At 38.4% G+C, this 22,905-nt stretch overlaps 1 protein-coding gene across 1 annotated transcript in view; it reads left to right on the top strand.

Annotated features, from left to right (window-relative positions):
* Positions 1-22,905, top strand: part of LOC308430434 (EGF-like and EMI domain-containing protein 1) — a gene marked incomplete at both ends in the record, with an annotated part of 682,839 nt that overhangs the window by 586,811 nt on the left and 73,123 nt on the right. The window contains 1 exon segment of the mRNA XM_080929594.1: positions 4,807-4,981. Coding sequence (XP_080785720.1) covers positions 4,807-4,981 — 175 coding nt within the window.

Here is a 22,905-nt window from a genome sequence, read left to right as displayed (position 1 = left end):
CTAGAATATTAACAATCCCTGTCAGAAAAATTAAGTATTGAGAACTGTGTGTCCAATCAGCCAGGCAGTAGACCTTACTTCTGAGAATTCCTAACCTGTCCTCTCCTGACCAGAAAACTCATTTCATCACTTTTGTCCTCTTTACTTGAATTTTGAGAAAAATCTGCTTCATATGAATTTACATAGTCTTTCAGTTGTTCAGCCACAAAAATATTGATCTTTCCCAAACCTGAAGTCAAGACAGAATACTCTATTTTCCACTTAGGAAGTTTCTAAAGAACTCTTGCATTCAAAATAATGCAAAATGCTAATATTAATAATATTTCAACATTTTGCTATCCCATGAATGTCACCCGGAATGTTTGGGGGATAACTGCCATAAATGTTATGACTGTGAAGGAGAAAATTCTTGCCACCAGATCACAGGAAAATGTCCCTGCCCCCAAGAGAAAACAGGAGCCAGATGTGAAACAGGTATGACCAAAGAGCAAAACAACCCAAGATGACAGAGGGCTCTACAGATCCCTCAAAGCTGAAAATGTCACTCTAAAGGAAACTTGACCAGTACTGCTTCCTATTGTCTTGAGTTTGAGGAATCACACTGTCTAGCCATTACATCATGAACACCCCATACCAATACTGTGATTAACAGAATTCCTCAGAGAAACACATTGAGCATGAAGGTAATTTCAAAAACCATCTAAATTAAAAATGTACTATATCATAATCCAGATAGAATTCTCAAGATTTAGGATCCCAGATGGTCTTCAAAAATTAATATTTATACTCTAAATTCCTTCTCATTCACAGACAGAAAGAACCAGAATATAAAATTCTGATGGTTTAGCAACTGTACAAATTAGACAGGAGAGTGGATGCAGTCAGTTGCTGACTAATCTCCTGCAGTGGGATGTGGTGCTTGCTTGCCAGATCAAAAGGTTTTAAATTATTCATCCCAACTCAAGATACCCACTCAGATAAGACCCCACATAGAGTGTTTAATCTCAGACTTTACTTTGCTTGTCTTCAAAAGAACAGGATTAAATTACCTGTTATGTGGATCCCTTCCTACAATAGTCATCTATGAGCTTGTGGTCTTGGTAGTATTCAAAACGCCACACTAGCCTTTCAGGCTTGAACTGTTCCCCCAGCATCTCTTCTTAGCAATATCACTAACAGCGGCGTTCCTGGAATACAGGCAGGATTCTAAAAGCACTGTCTTCATTTAAATCATTCTGTGGCCCCAAGGAGTTGTGTTCTGACTCCTGTTTGATAAAGTAGAAAACTAATGACCAGAGTTCATAAAGAATAGACAATAGATAGGTAGATAGATGATAGATGTTTAATATATATGTATATTGATATAGATGTATACATGTGTGTGTGTGTGTGTGTGTATGCACGCATGCATGCATGCTTAGGATAGATTCTGGCACACAATAGATACACTAACAAGTATTTGATGAAAGAATTCTTTCTTCTTTGGAGACAGGGTGGACAGAAGCAGCTAAGCCCTGTCACATCTGAAATTATCCCAACAGAACAAATATCTATGAATCTATGATACATATGTCAGCCATGGAATGCTCACTAAAAGTGGTATGCCTGTAGCATTTGTGATTCACCACATATGAGGGAAACCACTAAAGTTAACATCCAATGAGTGTCCATTTTGTGCTGTGCTGTGCATAAGTTACCTTACTGCCATTGCCCTCCTCATATTATAGACTTCCAGATGAAATCTATAAAGAGTAATGGAGTTCAGTTATTTGTCCATGTTACATAGAAAATAAATGTCATATAAACTGGAGAGTTTTAGCAGATAGTCTGGGTTTTGGTGTTCCATGCTAGCATCTCCTTTGGGGGGTCTTTTTGTATTGTATTTTTCTTGAAGAAAATCTTTGAGGAATTGATTTTGCTTGTCTGTCTGCATTGAAAGACACAAGAGTCATAAATTTTATGCCACTGCTTAATTTAACTTAAAATCTACCTGTACCAAGTCACATGATCCCTTTTATATCCTTTGAGCTCACTTATTGGCTACCATATTGGATCGTATAACAGAAAATGTCTACCACTGCAGAAGTTTCGAATACATAGCACTTTCATTTGGTTTGAAAGTAACTTCCTGAACTACACAATGAGAATTTGTGGTGTTTAGGACTCAAGGTACGCACTCACACTGCTTTCTGTAGCCTACATGTTGTGTGACATTCAAAGCCTCCTGCCATGTATAAGAAAACAATGACAAGACATGAGTCAGATGCAGTATCGGATCTGATCTCCACAGGAACCTCAGGAGTCCTTCTTGCTGAGAACTCTTGAGGTGCCCAGTCTGTACAGATGCACTACCAGGTCTTTTATTTGCATTTTTATTTTCAATTAGTTGCAGTTCATCTGCAATATTAACTGTGAGCAGCTGTGTCTGTGCCGTCGTCATAAAGATAAAAGGCCCCATTTTAACTTAACTCTGGTAAAGGAACCATTAAACAGCCATACTATTAATTCATAAAAGAATGTAACAACCTTTTATTGGATCATTCACCCCTCCCCTTGGTAAATTAACATTTGCAGACATTCAAACAGATGTCTTAAATACATGCAGTTATTAACATGAAAATGTGGTGTTTTTTTTATAAATTAAAATCAGATTCTTCACTGTTCAGGAGAGATTCTGACTAATAACTCTTTTGAGCAAGAAGGAAAAAAAAATTGTGGTCTTACCACCCACCTACATAATCTTGCAAGACCTTGGGCAGATGTAGTGTGTTGGGTTCACTTTGAAATGATGTCTTTTTTTTTATAATGTTCCACAGAGCCTAAAATTTAGAGAACAAACTCAACTTTATCAGTCTTCTTTACATCTACTTATTGTTTGTATATGCACGCATGAGCATTTGTGTTGCTATGGTGAGCACTCATGTTGAGATCAACAGACGGCTTTCAGGAGTTCTGAGGCTCAGACAGAGGTAATCAGACTTGGCAACAGGAACCTTTAAGACCTCAGAAATCTCCATGGTCCTCTAATACATTTGTAAGCAGCATGGCCTAGTGTCCTCCTGAAAGGACACTTTACTCCTTCTGTTTAATGAGGAGCCATCAACAAAATAGTTAATTAAAGAGTTACTTCATATTTCTATTTTACATTTAAAATCTAGTAGAGCAACAGAAGAATGTTACAGTGCATTTTAATTTGCTTTAATAATGGAAGGAGACAACTCATGGAGTAAGCAAACACATTTGCACAAGCTTGAAGATCTGAATTCAAGTCCCAGAACCTATACACAGTGGACGTGTGACCAGAAAGTGGCTGTCTAACCTCCACATGGTTAGACATGACTACATGACACATGACTACAGCACATGGGTAACCACATTATACACATATAATTCCCATGCACACAAACAGAATACAAAACTGAATAAAACAATAAGATGATTTATGAGGGACCAATGGTTAACCTATTATGAGAGATATTGGAGCAGTAAAGACATATTAAAGAAAAATAACCCCGTGGGCTCAAAATTCTCTCTAGTACCACATCTTTGTCTTTTCGGGTTGGTATTTCCAAGTTTTTCCACTTTCTAGATTTCAGCTCCTTATTTAAGCTTTCCAAATAAGCTTAATGCTTTAGCTTTCACACAGCTAGGCAAAGGAAAAGGGAGCCTTAGATGAACATCCTGAAACTCAGCTCTGTCACTTTGCAGGCGTATGATAGTTAGAAACAGTCACGGACCACAGCAAATACATTCACTTCTCTCCAGAAGGGGAGACCTTCTCTAATGGTCTTGCCCATATATTATAGGTATTTGCTGAAAGCAAATGAGGTAATGTGTTAACAATTGGTTTTTTTTTTAATTATTTCTTTTATATTTTGAGATTATAATGTAATTACATCATTTCCTGCTTCAACTCCCTCCCTCCAAACCCTCCCACATACCATGTCTTGCTCTCTTTCAGGTTCCTACTTTTTACAGAATGCTTAACAATATTAGCTTCTAGAGCTCTTAAATACTTCTAAGTTCTGCCTTAGGAAGCACGAATCTCTTTTGTTTCATGAGCTGAGCAATGCTTTCTTCTTGCCCTTAGTGCTGAAGACAACAAATGTGTTCAATCTGTGCTAATTAATTCTCTCCTGGAACACAGACGAAGAGCCACCATTGGCTGGTCCCCTTTAAGTTTTCTCTTTTTAAATAGATTTTGTAACACTCCCACCCCCACCCTCAACTACACTACTCTTGGTGGGTACAATACAATTCAACTTAGAGATTCTCTGAGTCCTTTTAGCACATACACAGCAGCAAACACACTGGGGATGTATGGCCCCTTTGACGTATTTTAAGAGACAAGAGTCGAATATAAAACCATTTCACTTTCGGCAGCACAAGCACACAAAATCATGTTTTTAACCTAAAGAAAAACCTCCCACATTGTACATTTCGGGGTGAGCGTTGGCTTTTTCTGACCCCAGGCAGCTAATCCATTTCTGTGTCCCGCACAATGCGACGGCCGTAAATGTTATGGAGTAATCAGTTTCTGAGAAGGCACCGCAGAAATGGGGGTTGCTCTCTTCACTTTCCTCTTTCCAATTTTCTCAATAACTTCCCGCTCACTCTCCCCCCTCCCGTCGCCCACCGAGGGACTTTTCTTGCTTTCATTACATAATGTGCTAGAAGAGAGGAGAGATGCGAGAGAAGAAAACGGAATTTCCCCTCCTGCGCTCCTGTCATCTCATTCAGTCCCAAGAAGTAACAGTGTATTTGGGAGAGTACTTGCGTTGTGTTGGGTTTTACTTCTTCCCCTAGGGAATGTAAGGCCGTCCACTATGCGCCTGACTGTCTCTTGCCTTGTGAACATTCATAGGGAGGTTGCTGCAACCCTGCCAATGGCAGCTATGCGTCCCAGGAGGAGAATGGGTCCAACCTGTGAGGACAATGGCTTGGCGCCTCATCAGCCAAAAGACCCAAAGCTCATTAGAAGGTGAATAAAATTTCCGTGCAGCTCCCCTCATCCCCTCATCATCTTAACCATGGCGGGAAAAACACATCAAAACAAAATAAAAACCCTCTCCATTTTAACCCAAGAGCAGCGTGAATTGAGAAGGTGATACCTCAGGTTTACCACCTGCACGTCCAATTCTTCTCCAGCCCAACCTTGTGAACTTCCCTTTCCCGAAGCGCACACCCTAAAAGAGTATTTGTTCAGAATCTGAACCACAGTAACATTTGAACTAATAAAAGGAGCTTTGTAGAAACTATGTGCAGGAGGCATTTGAATTTGGAAGAAATAACTGCTTCATAGCGCAGGTTGGGCCGCACTGAAATATTCACAGCTACTCACCGAAAACCTCAGTACCCGTAAGTAGCTGGATCCTCTTTAGAAATGGTTAGAATTTCATCTATTTATATTCAGGATCTACTTCCCAGTAACTCTGCTGCAGACATTAAATATATTGTATTTTGGACACGGCTTTTAATGTGAGAGAATATTAAAACTTTAGCCTCAGGGGAAAGGCTCCGAACAAAAACAAGACAAGTCAGGGAACGACGAGTCAGGAGAGTGTTTAAAGATGTTTTCTGTGTCTAGCCAGCATGCAGAGAAAGCACCCATCGAGCTGAAAGAGGCAAATATGAAGCTAGCTCCGGGGACTCTCCGATTCCCATAATTCAGGAATGGATTGAAATAACCTTAAAATTCAAATTACTCGTCATTCAAACAGTTCATAGTCATTTGTAGGCGGGGCTATTTTGTTTTGAGCTCAGGGAGTTTATGTAAGCACTTTTTGTTTTCAGAATCCTGGTTAATTCATATTAGCAAACAATAACTTCATTGCCCGAAAATGTTCGCTTTGCCTGAGCTTTTAAGAATAAAAATGGAGACTATGGTAAGTATATGGCTAGCCTTTATTAGTCTAAAATGACTAGAGTGGCTTTTAAAAATCAAAACTGATTTTGGATAAAATTGCTGGAAAGATTTATGAAACGTACTTGATGTTATAAATTCAGCGCCGTTGTTGGTTTGTGTTGAAGTTGAGCCCTGGTTCTTTCTCCTTGCCCTGTGCTCCCATAAATATGACTCAGACATAAATATATATTTATATACCATGGCCATATAGCTAGGCTCCTTTCTGATGAGAATCATAAGCAGACACCCCATTCATTTTAATCTACATTCTGCCACATAGCTGTCTACCCTTCTTACTACAGCCTCGCAGAGAATCTCCTGCTGACTCTATCCAAGAATTCCCTCCATTCCCTTGATGGCCCACAGCTCTTTCTTGCCTAAGCCATAGGCCATAGAATTATTAATTGACAGGTGATACATCTACACAATGCACAAGATATTTGCTTTACAATTTTCCTTTTTAGTCCAATAAAAGGCTCTTTTCTAATATGAATTGAAAATTATTATGACAATTATAAAACTATAAGGTGTGATCTATCTATCTATATATAGATATAGCTAGATATAAAAACAATGTCCAATCAATAGTACTGTGCAATTATTCTACTGTGTATCCTTTTGTTTTCTTTTTATTGGATATTTTATATATTTATATTTAAAATATCATCCCCTTTTCCAGACACCCTTTCCACCCACTCCCTCCTGCCTCCCCGCCCTAGCATTCCCCTACACTGGGGAATCGAGCCTTCACTGTACCAAGGGCCTCTTCTGTTGATGCCAAACAAGGTCATCCTCAGCTACATATGTAACTGGAGCCATCAGTTCCCCGTGTGTACTATTTGGTTGCTGGTTTAGTCCCTGGGAGCTCTGGGGGGTCTCTGGTTGGCTGATACTGTTGTTCTTCCTGTACAATGGCTCCTTCAGTTCTTTCTATAACTCTTCCATCGAAGACCACATGCTGCATCCAATGGTCACCTGCAAGCATCTGTATTTTTCAGACTCTGGCAGAGCTTCTCAGGAGACATCCATGTCAGGCACCTTTCAGCAAACACTTCTTGGCACCAACAATGGTGACTGGCTTTGGTGGCTGCATTAGGAATAGATCCCTAGGTAGCGCATCTCTGGATGGCAGTTCCTTTAATTTCTTTTCCACTCTTTGTCTCTGTTTTTCATTTAGACAAGAGTAATTCTGGGTTAAAATTTTGAGAAAAGAGGGTGGACCCATTCCTCAACTGGGGGCTTTGTCTACAGGTTCTTCCTCCCCTTTGTTGGGAGTTTCAGCTAATCTCATCCCTGTTAAGTCCTGGGAGCCTCTTGCTTTCCTGGCATCTGGGACTTGCTGTTGTCTACCCCAGTTTCCCAACTCCTATTTCTACACACCTCTCTTCAAATTCCTGACCTTCTGTATCCCATCCTTGTCTGTCTCCTCTCATAACCCATATTGCCCCCCTTTCCCCTTTTCCTCCTCTCTTCCTTCTAGGTCCCTCTTACCCTCTACCTCCTGTGAGAATTTTTGTTCCCCCTTTAAAGAAGGAATGAAGCATCCACATTTTGGTCTTCCTTCTTCTTGACCTTTATATGGTCTGTAATTGTATCTTGGGTATTCTGAGCATTTGGGCTAGTATCCACATATCAGTGAGTGCATACCATGTATGTTCTTTTGTGACTGGGCTACCTCACTCAGGATATTTTCTAGCTCCATCCATTTGCCTAAGAATTTCATGAATTCATTGTCTTTAATAGCTGAGTGCTCCAATTTGTAAATACTTATCCCACTTTAGATTATCAACTAAAAACATCTTTTTAGAATTAGAATATCACCTTAAATACTAAACATTTATGCTTATAGTGAGACTATAACTATCTATTCTTTAGCTCCATCAGAGACCTGAGAAGGTGTAATTCTTATCTGAATAACAGGAAGCTCAGTAGTGCAGCTTCCAGAAAGTATAGAAATGACAGACAGCTGACTGCCTGGACAGTCCTCATTATTGTTTCCATAATGCTGGGTCTTCGCCTATCAAATCTGATCCTAATTAATTTGGAAAGAGTCCAATTCCCCCTCTTTCTTCCTGTTGAGTCAAACCTAAAGCCTCCCAGGTCCCTCCCTCTCGCTACCTCCTGTGATTATTTTGTTTCCCCTTCTATGTAGGATTAAAGCATCTATACTTTGGTCTTCCTTCTTTTTAAGCTCCATATGGTTTTGAGTTGTATTGTGGGTATTCTGAGATTTCAAAAGGCAGCTGCGGGGTTTAGAAGATGGCTGAGACCACTGAAATCAGAATATGGGCCCTCAAGCACCGCTTTAATGCAAACTAAGCATGGCAGTGCATATGGTTTCAGCACAAGGTGAACATGTGGACCCCTGGATCTAACCAGTTAGCTAAACACATCTTACTAGTGAGCTCTGGGTTCAACAAAGAGACCCTGCCTCAAAGAATAATGTGGAGAGCAGTCAAGGGAGACTCTGAATTTTAAACCAGTCTAACACATGGAGACCATATAAACAATTATGTGCATGTGCTCTTGTGGGCACTCACATACACTTCCACAGGCACTCACACATACACCCCCTCCACACACACAGATACATACACATGCACACACACACACTTAATGTTTTTCTTTCTTTTAAGTCAGTAGTGTGAAGACCTGGATTAATATCCCTCTCCATATCAAGACTCTTCTAATTTCATCACTTGTTAAAAAAGAAAGCAACTATAAAAGGGCTAAAAATCATAGAATTTGATTTCTTGTGCTTGATTAATATGTTTCCTCTATAGAGAGGGAAGATGACTCTGAATTTGGTAGAAAAAAAAAAACAATGAGATTTCTTTCTGCTTACATTTGTTAATGTGTTGCCCATTTCTTTGTAAATGAGAAACCATTAGCAAAATGTTCTGAACAAGTGTCAGATGCTTCTTATATTATCTCCTTCTATACCAACTCCACCTCAAAAGACTAAACAAACAGACAAATAAACAAATAAATACTACGTGAGAAACTGAGCTCTTAGCACAAACTTGTGTGGCTCCTTTTTGCTGTTGTTGTTGTTTGGAGACAGTGTCTCACTATGCATCTCTGGCTGTTCTGGAACTCACGACATAGCCCAGGCTGGTCCCTACCTCTTAAGTGCTGGGATTAAAGGCATGTACAATCACATATGGCGCGCACGCATGACAATCTAGACAAATTGGGTTTCACCTTCCTTTTCCCCTTACTATAGCAGTCATCAAGAACGTATGCAAGTTACCATAGTTTCCCTTCTTTGTAAAAATTTACAAGTTGTCCCTTTTCCATTAAAAATAGCAGAAAAAAAAAGGTTGAAATCAAAATGTTTGCAGTGTTCCTTTAGTTACCTTAAAAAAAAACCTGTGTGTTTTTTATTAGTCAGGTTTTGGTCACTACAGCAAATATTAAGATGATAAATTTAAGAAGAAAAAAAAATGTTCAAGTTTTTTGTTTAATTTTTACTGTTGCAACAGACCTGCTGGGCCTGTTGGTTTTAGGCCTTTTATGGAGGGCTGTGTATTATTAGGGAGCACATGGCTTTGCAAATCTGCTTATTTTGGCCAGACTGGGAAAGTTAGGGAATGAAAGGGCTTAAGGTCCCTCAACCTTCTTCAAAAGAGTTGGTCCCAGAAGTGACTTGAAGACTACTTTTAGGCTGCAGCTTAACCCTTAACTGCCTCCCAAAGCACTATCATATCTTAGGGATCTGCTCTGGGGCCAGTTAAAATGATACCCTGCAAATGAATAAACAGTAGATTTCCTCCTAAAAGCCACATGTATTTTCTTAGATGACACAGTTCTACTCTAAGAATTGTTAAGAGAAATCAAGGACTCAATCAATGTGAATCCAATGAAAAGTCATCGTCTAAAATGTAGAAAACCTAATTTCCTGTAAACAACTTTAAGAGGATTAATATGTCTGTCTCTCTGTGTGTATGTCAATTAAGAAAATAGTCTACTGAAACTTTCTGTGTTCTGAACAAAGAAAGTATATTGTTCATTTTTATAATATATAAATTTACCTAAGATTTAACAGCTTAAAAATCATATAAGGGACTGCAAAGATGACTAAAGGGTTAAGAGCACATACCATTCTTATGGAGGACCAGAGTTCAATCCCTTGCACCCAAGAAAGGCGGCTAAGAACTGCCTATAACCACAGAAGCAGGGGATCTGAGGTTTCTGGCCTCTGCCAGCATATGCACTCATGTGCACATACCCTCCCCCAACATATATGCATCCACATATTTTAAAATAACTTCAATCTTTAAAATAACTATACAGTTCAAGAAAAGTATGATTTGTCCATCAGGTTGTACTTTCTTCAATGCTATAAAAACCCTAGCTATTGTTTAATTTATTAGGCATGTCCTCGTTAAACTAAGGTTTATTGTAAAACTAGAACCTATGTCATTGGGATAATTTATGCATTTCCATCTTCTGTTTTCTTTCACTGTATAACCTATCCTTTGAATCCAGAAATGCTGATCCTCAAGGAAGTATATCCACCCATAATATTTAACCTTTTTCGAAAAGTGCCTGTGCTGTAACGTTCCAGGCTGTTCATTTGAAATACAAGATCAGAGTGGGGATTGTTTTGCTTCTTTAAAATAATATAGCTCAAGTTTAAAGAGAAGTGGGCAGAGGAATGGACATGTGTTCACTAATTTAGGCCCTCCATCAGCATGCCTGTGCTATACCATTTCAGCAGAGCAACGGAATTTCCCTGTACCCTCTGACTTTTACGTTCATTTATTGAGTTTTCCAGAAGAGACAGCTACTTGACACAGGTTCAATTATTTTTAGAGAAACTTGGAAATCATTCGAAAATTTAGTGGCAAGAAGGCATTTCCTTTGTTAGAAATAGGAAGGAGGGTTTGGCCTCTCCTGGGCCTCTTTCACCTTGGTTTCTTCAGGACGCAGTAATACAGATGTATCGAGAATGTAAAAGAACATTTTGATGAAGTGCACCAATAATAGCAAGTGTCTACACTCTAGAAGTTATGTTTGCAATTCAGTTGAAATAACATTTCATGGTTCTGTAATAGAGAAAAAAGCACATAGCTGAGCTTTAAAATAGGTTTCAAAGAGATTCCAAAGTTTAGCCTCTTTTAGCTAATTATGTGGAAACTTTATTCTACTTTCTCTTGAAATTTTAGATTTTCTAAGTAAAAGGATCCCAACATAAATAACTAAGTTCTAAACTATATTCTTAAAAGAGCAGATGCCACCTCTTTTTCTGTTATTATTATTTTGTGTACATGTGGGTGGGTAGATGTGTGTAGCTGCCCCAGGAGGCCAAAGGCATTGAGTATCCCTTGAGCTGGGGTTTCACTTAGTTGAGGTTTGCCCGATGTGGGTGCTGGTAAACAAACTTTGGTGTTCTGGAAGAACAGCAGGCACTCAACCACTGAGCCATGTCTCAATCCTTCCCAAACCTCTTCTTATGTCCTTCTGAATACTGACCAGGCTCCCTCATTACTAAATCTTATATCAATATTACATGAAATAGTTAATGCCCTCTCTTCCTCCTCCTAGCAATTTCTGTTACCAGGGTAAACAGAGTGCTGTTGCTCCTACTGTCAGGATCGTAGGCAAGAAGAGCAGAGATTCTACAGGGACTATGATAGTTGCAGGCTTACTATGTTTCTGAGCCTAGTGAAAAAGATAAGGCAATGGAAAACACACTGTGCCCTGTGCCTTACAAATTAGACTTGTAACTTTAACTTGACCATTCCTCCTGGATTTCCCACTTATGTTTTGTTTTGTTGCTTTCTTCCTAAATAAAAAATCTGTTCCCTAGACTTATCTCTGGCCTGAAGCAGCTACAGTGCAGAGAGGGTATTACCAGGCTCACAAGTCCTTGGGAATGTTTCCAGTGAATATTTGATGAAAACACAAATTAATAGTATTTCATGAAAGGGAAAGGGGGAAGGGGATAGTTGCTTCATTCTTACAGTCACTTACACTGACAAAAAACTGGTTTGCTGGTTTATAGAAGCAAGGTGGTACTTTCAACTGAAATATTTTAGGAAGTCTAATATTTTGGTAACTTGTGGATTTTAGTAGGAAGATTCAGGACTCAAGTCTGAATTGGTCAACCGCCATTCACTTGGTGGAAAATGTTTGGAAACAAAAACTCCAGCAGCCAACTGAGGAATAGTTTCATGGGTCCATCACATGAGGACTTGAGTTCCAGTCTTCTAGCCAACCTTATTTATAATAGCCAGAAGCTGGAAAGAACCCAAATGTCCTTCAACAGAGGAATGGATACAGAAAATGTGGAACATTTAAACAATGGAGTAATGCTCAGCTATTAAAAACAAGCACTACATAAAATTCTTAGGCAAATGGATGGAACAAGAAAATATCTTGTGTGAGATAACCCATTCACAAAAGAAAACACATAGTATGGACTCATTAGTGGATACAAGCACCAAAGCTCAGAATACCCAAGAAACAAGAGTTCACAGATCATATGAAGCTCAAGAAGAAGGAATGCCAAAATGTGGATGCTTCAGTCCTTCTTATAAGGGAGAACAAAATACTCATGAGAATAAATACAGGAACAAAGAGTGGAGCAGGGACTGAAGAAAAGGTCATCCAGATACTGCCTCACCTAGGGATCCATCCCATATGCATCCAACAAACCCAGTCATTATTGCTGATGCCAAGAAGTACTTGCTGATGGGTGGCTTATATGGGTGTCTCCCGAGAGGCTCTGCCAGAGCCTTAAAGATACAGATGCTTGCACCTAATCATTGGACTGAGCATGGGGACTCCAATGAAGGAGCTAGAGAAAAGACTGAAGGAACTGAATGGGTTCTTCCCATAGGAAGAAAACAATATCTACCAACCAAATGCCCCTGAGCTCTCAGGGACTAAAACACCAACCAATGAGTATACATGGAATGACCCACAGCTCCAGCCATATATGTATGGCATTGTCATAAATAGGAGGAGAAGCGCTTGGTTCTGTGAAGGCTCATTTTCTCAGTGTAGGGGAATGCCAGGATGATGAGGTGGGAGTGGGTGGGTGGGAGTGGGAGCATCCTCATAGAAGCAGAGGGAGGGAAAGGGGGTATGGGAGAGGGGGAAGGGGGATAGCATTTGAAATGTAAATACATGAAATATTCAATTAAAAAAAAGACTCTTTGCCAATGTATTTTAATAATGCCTAAAGTTCTCCCAGCTATCAATTTCTGTAATGAATGAGAAAGGTAAGTCACAAATTTAAGTTACAGAAATGTGAGATTTTCTTTGAAGTTATTACATAAGTGTCAAAGGACCTGTTGAGAAATAATATTGGCTAATACCCCATTTCTAGCCATAAGGAAAATGTACATTAAGTTTATCTTTTTTTCCATTAGTGTGGAGGAATTTGTAGTGGAAATCCCAGAAAGTGCTTATGAACCTATTCTGTAGAAATATGACTAACCATGCATGCAGCCTATTGTTTTCTTTATTCAACAGATATTTAGTGAAGAAAATTGAGAAAGAATTTATAGAAATGCATGCTTCAGACTCATGTATACTTCAAAAGCTAAGCTTTCTAGTGTTACTAAGAAATTACCTACTCATACTCTGTGATGCTCCAGCTGAAATGTAAATATGTAAATTAATCGTGTATCCGCTAGGATTAATGCAACTTAGAGAATTCATAACTTCATTGTGTGCATTTAATATAAAATTATAAACAAAGTAAAAACAATCACAAATATTCATCAACTCGTTGAGTAGGCACCATACTTTTGCTAAGAAATTCTATCAATATATTTTATCATACTTAGACCATGTGAGACAGTGATTTTTTTAAGGAAAATTTATTAGTAAAATGATTAAAACAGAAACATTTAATCAGAGAGAAAAACAAACTGAAAACTACATAAAGCAATGAAACTCCCCCCCCCCCAGGTTTTCAATGTGGTATCCACCATTTTGGGACTGTTCTCCAAAATCTATTTTATAAGATATTGATCAAAAAGTAAATACAAAAACTGTATTTTAGGTAATGTATAATTTTCAAAACTGAGTCTATGTATCTATACATATGCATTTCTAAAACACGCTTATATTTTTAAAATGATTCTCATTTGCTTTGAATGTATACATGATATTTTTACTGTAACCATGCGAATTAAAGTCAGAAACATAACCCAAATATCACTTTATAGATGAATTACTTAAGACTGAGAATAACAGTGTACATTATAAAAGATTACATAACTAGATTTCCATAATTTTATTTGACAGTATCAGGTCATTATCTGACTGTTTTTTTACTGCATGGTATTTGGGCATATTTTTTATAAACACTTAATATTTGGGATTCATTTCCCTTTCCTTGTTCCTTCATCTCCTTAAACTATGTTGGTATGAACTTCTGCATAAGCTTCTATTCAAGGTTTTATGTATTTTGAGTTTTTGAGTTTTTCTTTCCCTTTCTTATGAACCATAACAAATTGTTTTGTTTAGTAATACACAAAGGTGCAAAAATATAAGCACCAAACTGAGACACTAAGTGTTATATTGTGTTAATACTGTCCTTTAATCATTATATTCAGTCAGCTGGCTTAAACATAGAGATGTTTGTTCCAAGATATTCTTTCTCAAGATACTTATCATGTTTATTATTGTACCATAAGAATAATTGTACAATTGACTTTAGAATTTATCAAGTCTTAGTACATATCAGACACCATAATAAACATGTTCAAACTTTTATAGTTAATCAATCTTCTCAATAGCTATTGGAAAATATGAATGGGCATTTCTCTTTGTAAAAAAAAAAGATGAAGCTAGGACACAGGAATTAGTAGTTTGCTGAGGTCAAGTTGTCACTGAGTGGAGAATAGGTCAGGCACCTGACTCAGAACTTTATATCTCCTGTCTATGGTAGGCATGCAGTTTTAAAATACCATCACATAGGATTAAGATCTCCAGCTGCATTCTAACATAGACATACTTTTTCAAAGGATTACTTATTTTAAAATCACTGTGTGTGTGTGTATGTGTGTGTGTGTGTGTGTGTGTGTACAACATGTGTGCATGAATCTGAGGCCAGAAGAGGATGTTGTAGCCCTGTAACTGTAGTTAAATGTGTTTGCAAGCCGGTAAGTGTGGGCACTGGGAACTAAGCCTATTGAGTTATTTCTTCTGCCTTGAGAAATACAAAATTTTGATAAATCCAAGTCATAATAAAACCATACCACAAAACTAAGTATATACACATATTTAATACTGCATATCAAACACAACATGTGAAGAGTCACATTTTTTTCAACTTTCTTTTTAGTGAATAACATATTTGCCCATAAGCTTCTTGTTGCAGGTATTTTCGATACAGCTATGGAATACCAATGAATGCCTCTACATTTAGACTAAGTGGGGACTCATAATCTTTGTTTCCATGGTCTGTTCTTTATCAGGCACAAGCCAAATCATCAAAACTCACAATAAAAGAGATATGATGGTATTCTGGCCAAGGTATTCCATATTTGAATTTTTAGCTTCTCTACACTATTTCAACAGAATTTTGCTCCTGTTAGGTGCCCAGTTAGCTTCAAATCTATGTAACAGATTCATAATGTAGCAAAGCAGATAGTGTGCTACTTTTCCATATTTTTGGAGAGGGTAATATTCTCTTTCTCAATTTTTACAACTATCTACCAGACCTACTTCACCTTCAAAACTCCACTGGTTGTTCTTTGTAGCAGAAAGCCCACCCTCTCTCCCGTGTCCTTCCTAACATTGTGTTTGCAGCATTTCACCATCTGCCCCCCAATCACATGGGACTTAAATGGTGAGCTTGCCACATTGCCATGCTGGTTTTGTCTGCTTTTGATATCCTGGATTCTCTGGATAGTGAAGCCAGTTGTCCTTAAAGACTCATTCAACAGTAAAGAAACCTTCTTAGGGCCTTTATCAGCCAGCACTGACTTACTGTGCAACTGGAGGGAAACATGATATGTGAAGTTGGCTGCTGCATTCACTCAAAATGAGTTAGAGACTAACCCACCCATTAGGAGGCTCCTTCTCTCCTAGAAAATTCAGAGTTCCTTGTTTAAAATTCAAGCACCTACTTCCCTTGTGGCCATAATTGGTTTGGATAAGCCATTGCCAAATGGACATATGTAGACAGTAGATGCCAAATAACAATCTTACTGCAGTGTGAATGTGGAATTTTTGTTCATGGATGAGTGTGTTACCATCTCACCATATATACCTAGCCCCCCCCCCCCCCAAAAAAATAAGCAGCATAAGAAAAGAAATCCAGATTCTGTCTGCCAGGCAAAATAGCTATAAAGTAGAAAAACCAGTTTTCTAATGAATCCATTGAGAATAACTTGAGTTACTTTTTAATGCAAGGGAAAAAGAAATATCTTGAACAGGGCTGCATATCCATGTAGCATTTTTTATCTTACAGCTAGGCCAAATCCAAAATCCTGGATTTAGCTAAATGAGTGTTCCCAAAAGATGGAACAAGGAGGCTTATGCTGGCCACCTTATAAAAACTGGCTCTGTCTAAGAAGCCTAGAATTCCTTTCTGAAGACTATTAACGTTTTTCCCTGTATTTGTCAGCCTCATGTAACTACCTGGCCAAACTTTTATGTCTCTTAGTGTATCTGTACAATAACAGTGTGTCTCCTCCATATTCCAGTGTAGAAGTAAAGCTAATACCTGTTGCTTCTAGTTCAGCTATAGAATTCCCATTTTGTTGAAATGTTTTTCTTCCCTACTACTAGAATTATTTGAATTATATCACAATTGTAAGATTTAAGTGGTAATAAAGAAAGACATACTACATTGAGAAAATAAATTATCAGAGAATATGTACAGGTCAAGAAATGACTCCAAATATTTGGGGCTTCTTATTTTTGAGATCCATTGTTGTAAGTCAAGGGCTCTGCATGTGTTTACAAGAGTGCACTGGATTTCACACTTGTCTTATAGGGCTAATAGGATCAGATGATTGTCTTAGAAGGGATGAAAGCATCTTAAAGAGCCCTTGTCTCATCTTTATTTCCTGATTGGACTTAAGGTCCTTCCCATGAGATGGACCTCATGCCTGATACTGCTCAGGTGGTCAAGAATCTGAGACTAGATAGGTCAGCAGTGGCTCAGGAATAAATTTTATACTACTGTTCTGCAAATGGATATTAGCAATAACATGGCATTCTGCTATGCTCATAGACTGGTGTCTTATTCAGCATCTGAGAAGGTGAATCTCACAGTAGATGAGAACTAAGATAAACCCACAACTGGGCAAAAGTCTGTAGAACATGCTCTCCTAAATGGGATGTCTCCATCCAATACTTTTTCTCTTTCCCCCAAAGCTCAGAGGTCTATATACAAGAGATTATAAGAGCCAAAGGGAATGAATGACTTCAAGGACATAGTGTCCTTCAGATAGTACATATGAATTCACAGAGACTGTGACAACATATAAATGACCTGCACATATCCAAGCAAGATCGAATACCAAGTACTGAGAGGGGAACGTAGAATTAGCTCTTGCTCTTAGCCAAGAAGAAAACTGAGATTTTTATTAGGTACTCTCTGTATTTATGTTTGAAATGGTATCCCCTTCTCTCACCCTGCTTTCATCCCCCCTCCCCCTCCACTTGTCTTCAGGAAGGTGCACTGGCTCCTAATCACCCTCTCCACCTCAGTGCCCTGGCATTCCCCTACATTGGGAAACCGTGTCCTCCCTGGAACAAAGGCCTCTTCTGAAGTTTTCTTTCTTTGTAGGGTCTTTGTGTGGTTTAGGTATGAGTGTGACTGTGGCTTCGAAGAATGAGTTGGGTAGTGTTCCTTATGTTTCTATTTTATGGAATAGTTTGGAAAGTACCGGTATTAGGTCTGCTATGAAAGTCTGATAAAATTCTACACTGAACCCATCTGGTCCTGGGCGTTCCCCCCCCCCCCCTTGGGAGGCTTTTGATAATAGGACTGTTTTTTATCTTCTTCTTCTTTTCTTTTTCCTTTCTTTTTCTTTCTTTTATCTTTTTTTCTTTTTTTTTTTTTTTTTTAGATACTCTGTATTTACATTTGAGGTGTTACCTCTTTACCCTACTGGCTCCTATCCCCCTCCCCCTTCATTTGCCTTCAAAAAGGTGCACTTCCTTATGATCCCCCTCTCCACCCCATTGCCTTGGCATTCCCCTACATTGGGAAAACCTGCCCTCTCTGGAACAAAACTCTCTTCTCTCATTGATGCCAGACACTGTTATCTTAAACTACACATGCAACTGAATCAATAGGCCTCTGAAAGTGCACACAAAGGTTGGTATTTTACTCCATGGGAGTTTTGGAAGGTTTGTTTGGTTGATTATGTTGTTATCTTCCCATGAAGTTGCAACCCCTTTCAGCTCCTTAGGTCCTTTCTTTAGCAACCTCTTTGGGATCCCTGAGTTCAGACAGATGGTTAGCTGCAAGCATGCTCAGCTGTATCTATGTGACTCTAGCATAGTCCCTGGGGATGGGAGGGTGCATCTCTGTCAGGTTCCTGCCAGTAAGTACTTTTTGGGATCAGCTATAGTGCTTGGGTTTGGTGACTACATATGTGGTGGATCCCAAGGTGAAGCAGTTTCTGAGTGATCTTTTCTTTAGTCCCTGTCCCTCCATTTGCCCTTGAATTTCCTCCCATGAGAGTTTTGTTATCTTTTCTAAGAAGGACTGAGGTATCCATATTTTGGCTTTCCTTCTTTTTGAGCTTCATAATGTCTATGAATTGTTTCTTGGGTATTGGGTATGTTTAGATGGTTTATCTCATCCTGATTTAACTTTGGTACCTGGCATCTGTCTAGAAAGTTTCCATTTCCTCTAGATTTTCCAGTTTTGATGAGTATAGTCTTTTGTAGGTGGATTGGATAATTTCTGAAATTTCCTCAGTTTCTGCTGTTATGTCTCCTCTTTCATTTCTGATGTTGATAATTCGGATACTCTCTCTGTACCCTTTAGTTAGTCTGGCTAAGGGTTTATTGATTTTTTTATTTTCTCAAAGAACCAGCTCCTGGTTTTGTTGATTCTTTGTATAGTTCTTTTTGTTTCCATTTTGTTGATTTCTGCTCTGAGTTTGAATGCTTCTTGCCATCTACTCCTCTTGGGTGTATCTGCTTTTTTTGTCTAGAGCTTTCAGGTGAGATGTCAAGCTGTTAGTGTATGCTCTCTCCAGTTTCTTTTTGGAGGCACTCAGAACTATGAGTTTTCCTCTTAGTTTTGCTTTCATTGCATCCTATTAGTTTGGGTATATTGTGTTTTTATTGTCATTAAATTCTAATAAATCCTTAATTTCTTTCTTCATTTGTCCCTTGTCAGTGCTGTCATTGAGTAGCTCATTGTTCAGTTTCCATGTGTATGTGGGCTTTTTGTTATTTTTGTTGTTATTAAAGACCAGCCTTAGTCCATGTTGATCTGATAGAATGCACGGGAGTATTTGGATCTTCTTATATCTGTTGAGGCTTGTTTTGTGACTGACTATATGGTCCAATTTGGAGAAGGTATTGTGAGGTGCTGAGAAGTAGGTATATTCTTTCATTTTAGTATAAAAAGTTCTGTAGATGTTTGTTAATTCCAATTAGTTGGTAACCTCTGCTAGTTTCACTGTGTCTCTGGTCAGTTTCTTCTTCCATGATCTGTCCATTTATTAGAGTGGAGTGTTGAAGTTTTCCACTATTATTGTGTGTAGTGCAGTATATTCTTTGAGTTTTAGTAGGGTTACTTTTATGGATGTGGGTGCCCTTATATTTGGAATATAGGTATTCAGGATTGACAGTTTGTCTTGATAGATATTTTTTCCTTGATAAGTAAAAAGTGTCCTTCCTTATGATTTTTGATAACTTTTGGTTGAAAATCTATTTTATTCAATATTAGAATAGTTACCCCAACTTGTTTCTTGGAACCATTTGCTTGGAGGTTTTTACCCATCTGTCTTTGTCTCTGAGATGAGTTTCCTGTATGCAGCAAAATGCTGGATCCTGTTTACATATCCAGTCTGATAGTCTATACCTTTTTATTGGGAAATTGAGTCCATTAATATCAGGAGATATTAAGGAATAATGATTGTTTTTTCCTGTTATTTTTATTTTTAGAGGTAAACTTATGTTTGTATGCTTTTATTTTTTTGCTTTTCTTGCATAATTATTTTCCTGCCTTTCCTAGGGTGTAGTTTCCCTTCTTGGGCCACCTTGACTCTTTTCTAATTGCCGACTGTAAACTGGAAGTGAGAGTTCAACCAAACCTTTACTCTGCTACACTGTTTTTCGTCTTATAAGACTTACCTATAGTAGAAACACATCAGTAACTATGGTAGTATGTTCACCTCAGAGTCTTCATGAGCCTGGCTATGCTTAAAAAACAGTTTTCCCAAAACAGGCACCTCATTGAAAACTGCAGAAGTTGGACAATGAGATTTTTGCATCCACTTTATCCTATTTGAAGACCCTTATGTTAGAAGTGTCCTGCCTATATTCAAAAAAAGGAGATGTCGCTAGGTCCAAGAAGAATTAAAAATAATAGTTTGGCTCCCTGTCAATTTATCATCATTCATTAGAAACCTTGTTGGGTTTCTAATCCTATAGTTTTCTGTATAACTGTCCATTAAAATAGTTCCTTCGATCTCTAGGTTTCATATCTGAAGTCTCCATGTCTTATACAGCTTTGATTAAACACATTTTTCATGTCTTTATCTTCCTAATATGTTATTCTTCTCAGAGGTTTCAGTCATGTACCTGCCACTGAGTGAGGAAAAGATCTTTATTCCATTCATTGCTAAGCACAGAAAGTCAGCCTATCACAGACTGAGCATAACTCTTCAGCGCCCTTGACCACCCTTAAGGAAATTATTTTTGTTAAATCTGCTCTTTAGTGTGTAGTTCATTATCAGTACTGTCTCAAGCAGGACACTGTCCAAATCAAGTAAACAGAAGATAAATAGAGGCAATATTCCTGAGCTATGGAGGGCTGGCATTTCTAAATATATAAATTGCTCAAAACTTAAGTATTGGCTTTTTTGGTTTTAATATCACTTTTAGTTAGGGTTTCTAGTGCTATAAAAAGATACTATAACCATGACAACTCTTACGAAGAAAGGTATTTAATTGGGGCTGGCTTACAGTTCCAAGGTTCAGCCCGTTGTTATCATGGTAGCACACATGGTCCTGGAGACAAACCTGAGACTTCCATATTCATATCAGTAGGCGGCATGGACAGGGCTCTGGACCTGGCTTGAGCATTTGAAAGTTAAAGTCCAGCCCCTATGACACATCTTCACCAACAAGGACACAACTATTTTCAAGACCACAGCTCCTGAGAGTATGTACTATCTTTAGGAGTTTATAGAGGCCATTTTCATTCAAACCACAATATTTTAGTAGTGTATAATCATATATAGAGAATGCGTTTCATTGAGATATTTGTCTATATGTTCACAACGTATTGGATGAAGTTATTTTTTATTCAAGGATTAAATCAGTTCTATTTATTCCCCTACTTTTTAGCTGATTTCCCAAGGATCACTGTAACAAGAACCTGTACTTCCTACCTTGATCCAGTGAGAAGGGAGAGGATGACCCACATCCTTACACAAGAGTGCTGTTATCTGGTGTATGGAGCAGAGTGGGGTTTTTAGAAAATCTACATGCCACTTTTAAGTACAATTGTTTTGAAATGTATAGACTTGGGGAACAGATGGAAGCTTGCTGGCAACTCACTGAACAGGGAGCTCATAGAAATCTTAGCATGGTCCGTCCTGTTTGTCTCAGCCCTAAGGAACCATGTACAGCACAAAGATACTGCACTGGGGTAGACAAGGCATTGCTTTCTGTCACTCTACAGAGACAGGGGGCCTCATTAGGAACATTTTGAAGCTCTCTTAGCTTTGTTCTCAGTGCAAGTTGCCCCCAGCCCTAAGTTCGCACTTTCTTTCAGGAGGAGTTAGAACATAAAGGTAAGGAAAAGCATGACATGTAACCTCTCAAGTATGGTGTTAATATATGAAGTGTGTACAATAGAATGCAAGAGTTAAATGACAGCTTCTAAATCTCAAAACTTTTTGTCTTTAACTTAATCATTATCATCACTGGAAATCTACTTGACCCCATTTGGCTATTTCCAGTCATTTTGAAGATCAATCTGTCCCTTTGCTGAAAGAAATATCTTTTTTCAATTCACATGGATGGCATCGTCCTAGAACCTCTAATCTCTGGGGGAAAGCTTGTTGTTCCTACTCATCAACGGTCCTTCAAATTCTCAAAGCTGTTTTTTGAGTTCTAGTGGCCATTTCCACTTCAGATGAAAAGACATCAGACAAAAGCTTGCAACAGAGCATTTTTCTTTAGGAGTGTGGACATAGGCAGACAGTCCCCATGCATCCAGTTGCCCCATGGGGACTGGACTCATAGTATTGAAAACACATTCACACAGTTATGCATAATAAAAGAAAAACGTGAAGTTGGGGAGATGTAAAAGGGGTGTGTCCTGGGGATGAGATGGAGGATTGAGAACTCAAATGATCAAGTTACATTGTGTATACTTAAGAAATTTTCAAAAAATACATTGTGAAAGATGAGGAGGGAAGCTAATGCTGTTTACATCTCCAGAGTCTCTTTGTTGACCCACTCTGGAAATGCCTCACATGACAGTGTTTTTTTCATAGCTACCCCATTTGTAGCTCTGATGTAAGCGGGACCTGACGGAAGCCACACTTGGTATCCCCTGCCTATAATGAAAGGCATGCTTCTTTCAGCGCGTCACAAGCAGGCCTACCTCTGAAACAACTATGTTTCACCAATTTAACTGCTTCTTTCTCTCTTCACATGCCTTGTATAATTTTTCTCAAAAGTTGAATTATCGAAATAATTTGACTGTCTGTTGTTCTGGTATGAACAATTTCCTATCTTATTAATGTTCTTTAAAAAGGTATTTCCAGCATGTCTTCTTAATCCAGGATTCTAAATCCTATCCAGATAAGATCTTTCAGGCTCTT

The sequence above is a fragment of the Micromys minutus genome (genome assembly GCF_963924665.1).
Source record: "Micromys minutus genome assembly, chromosome: 15".
Lineage (NCBI taxonomy): Eukaryota > Metazoa > Chordata > Mammalia > Rodentia > Muridae > Micromys > Micromys minutus.
The sequence above is the reverse complement of the archived record's forward strand: the minus strand, read 5'-3'. Positions and strand labels throughout refer to the sequence as shown.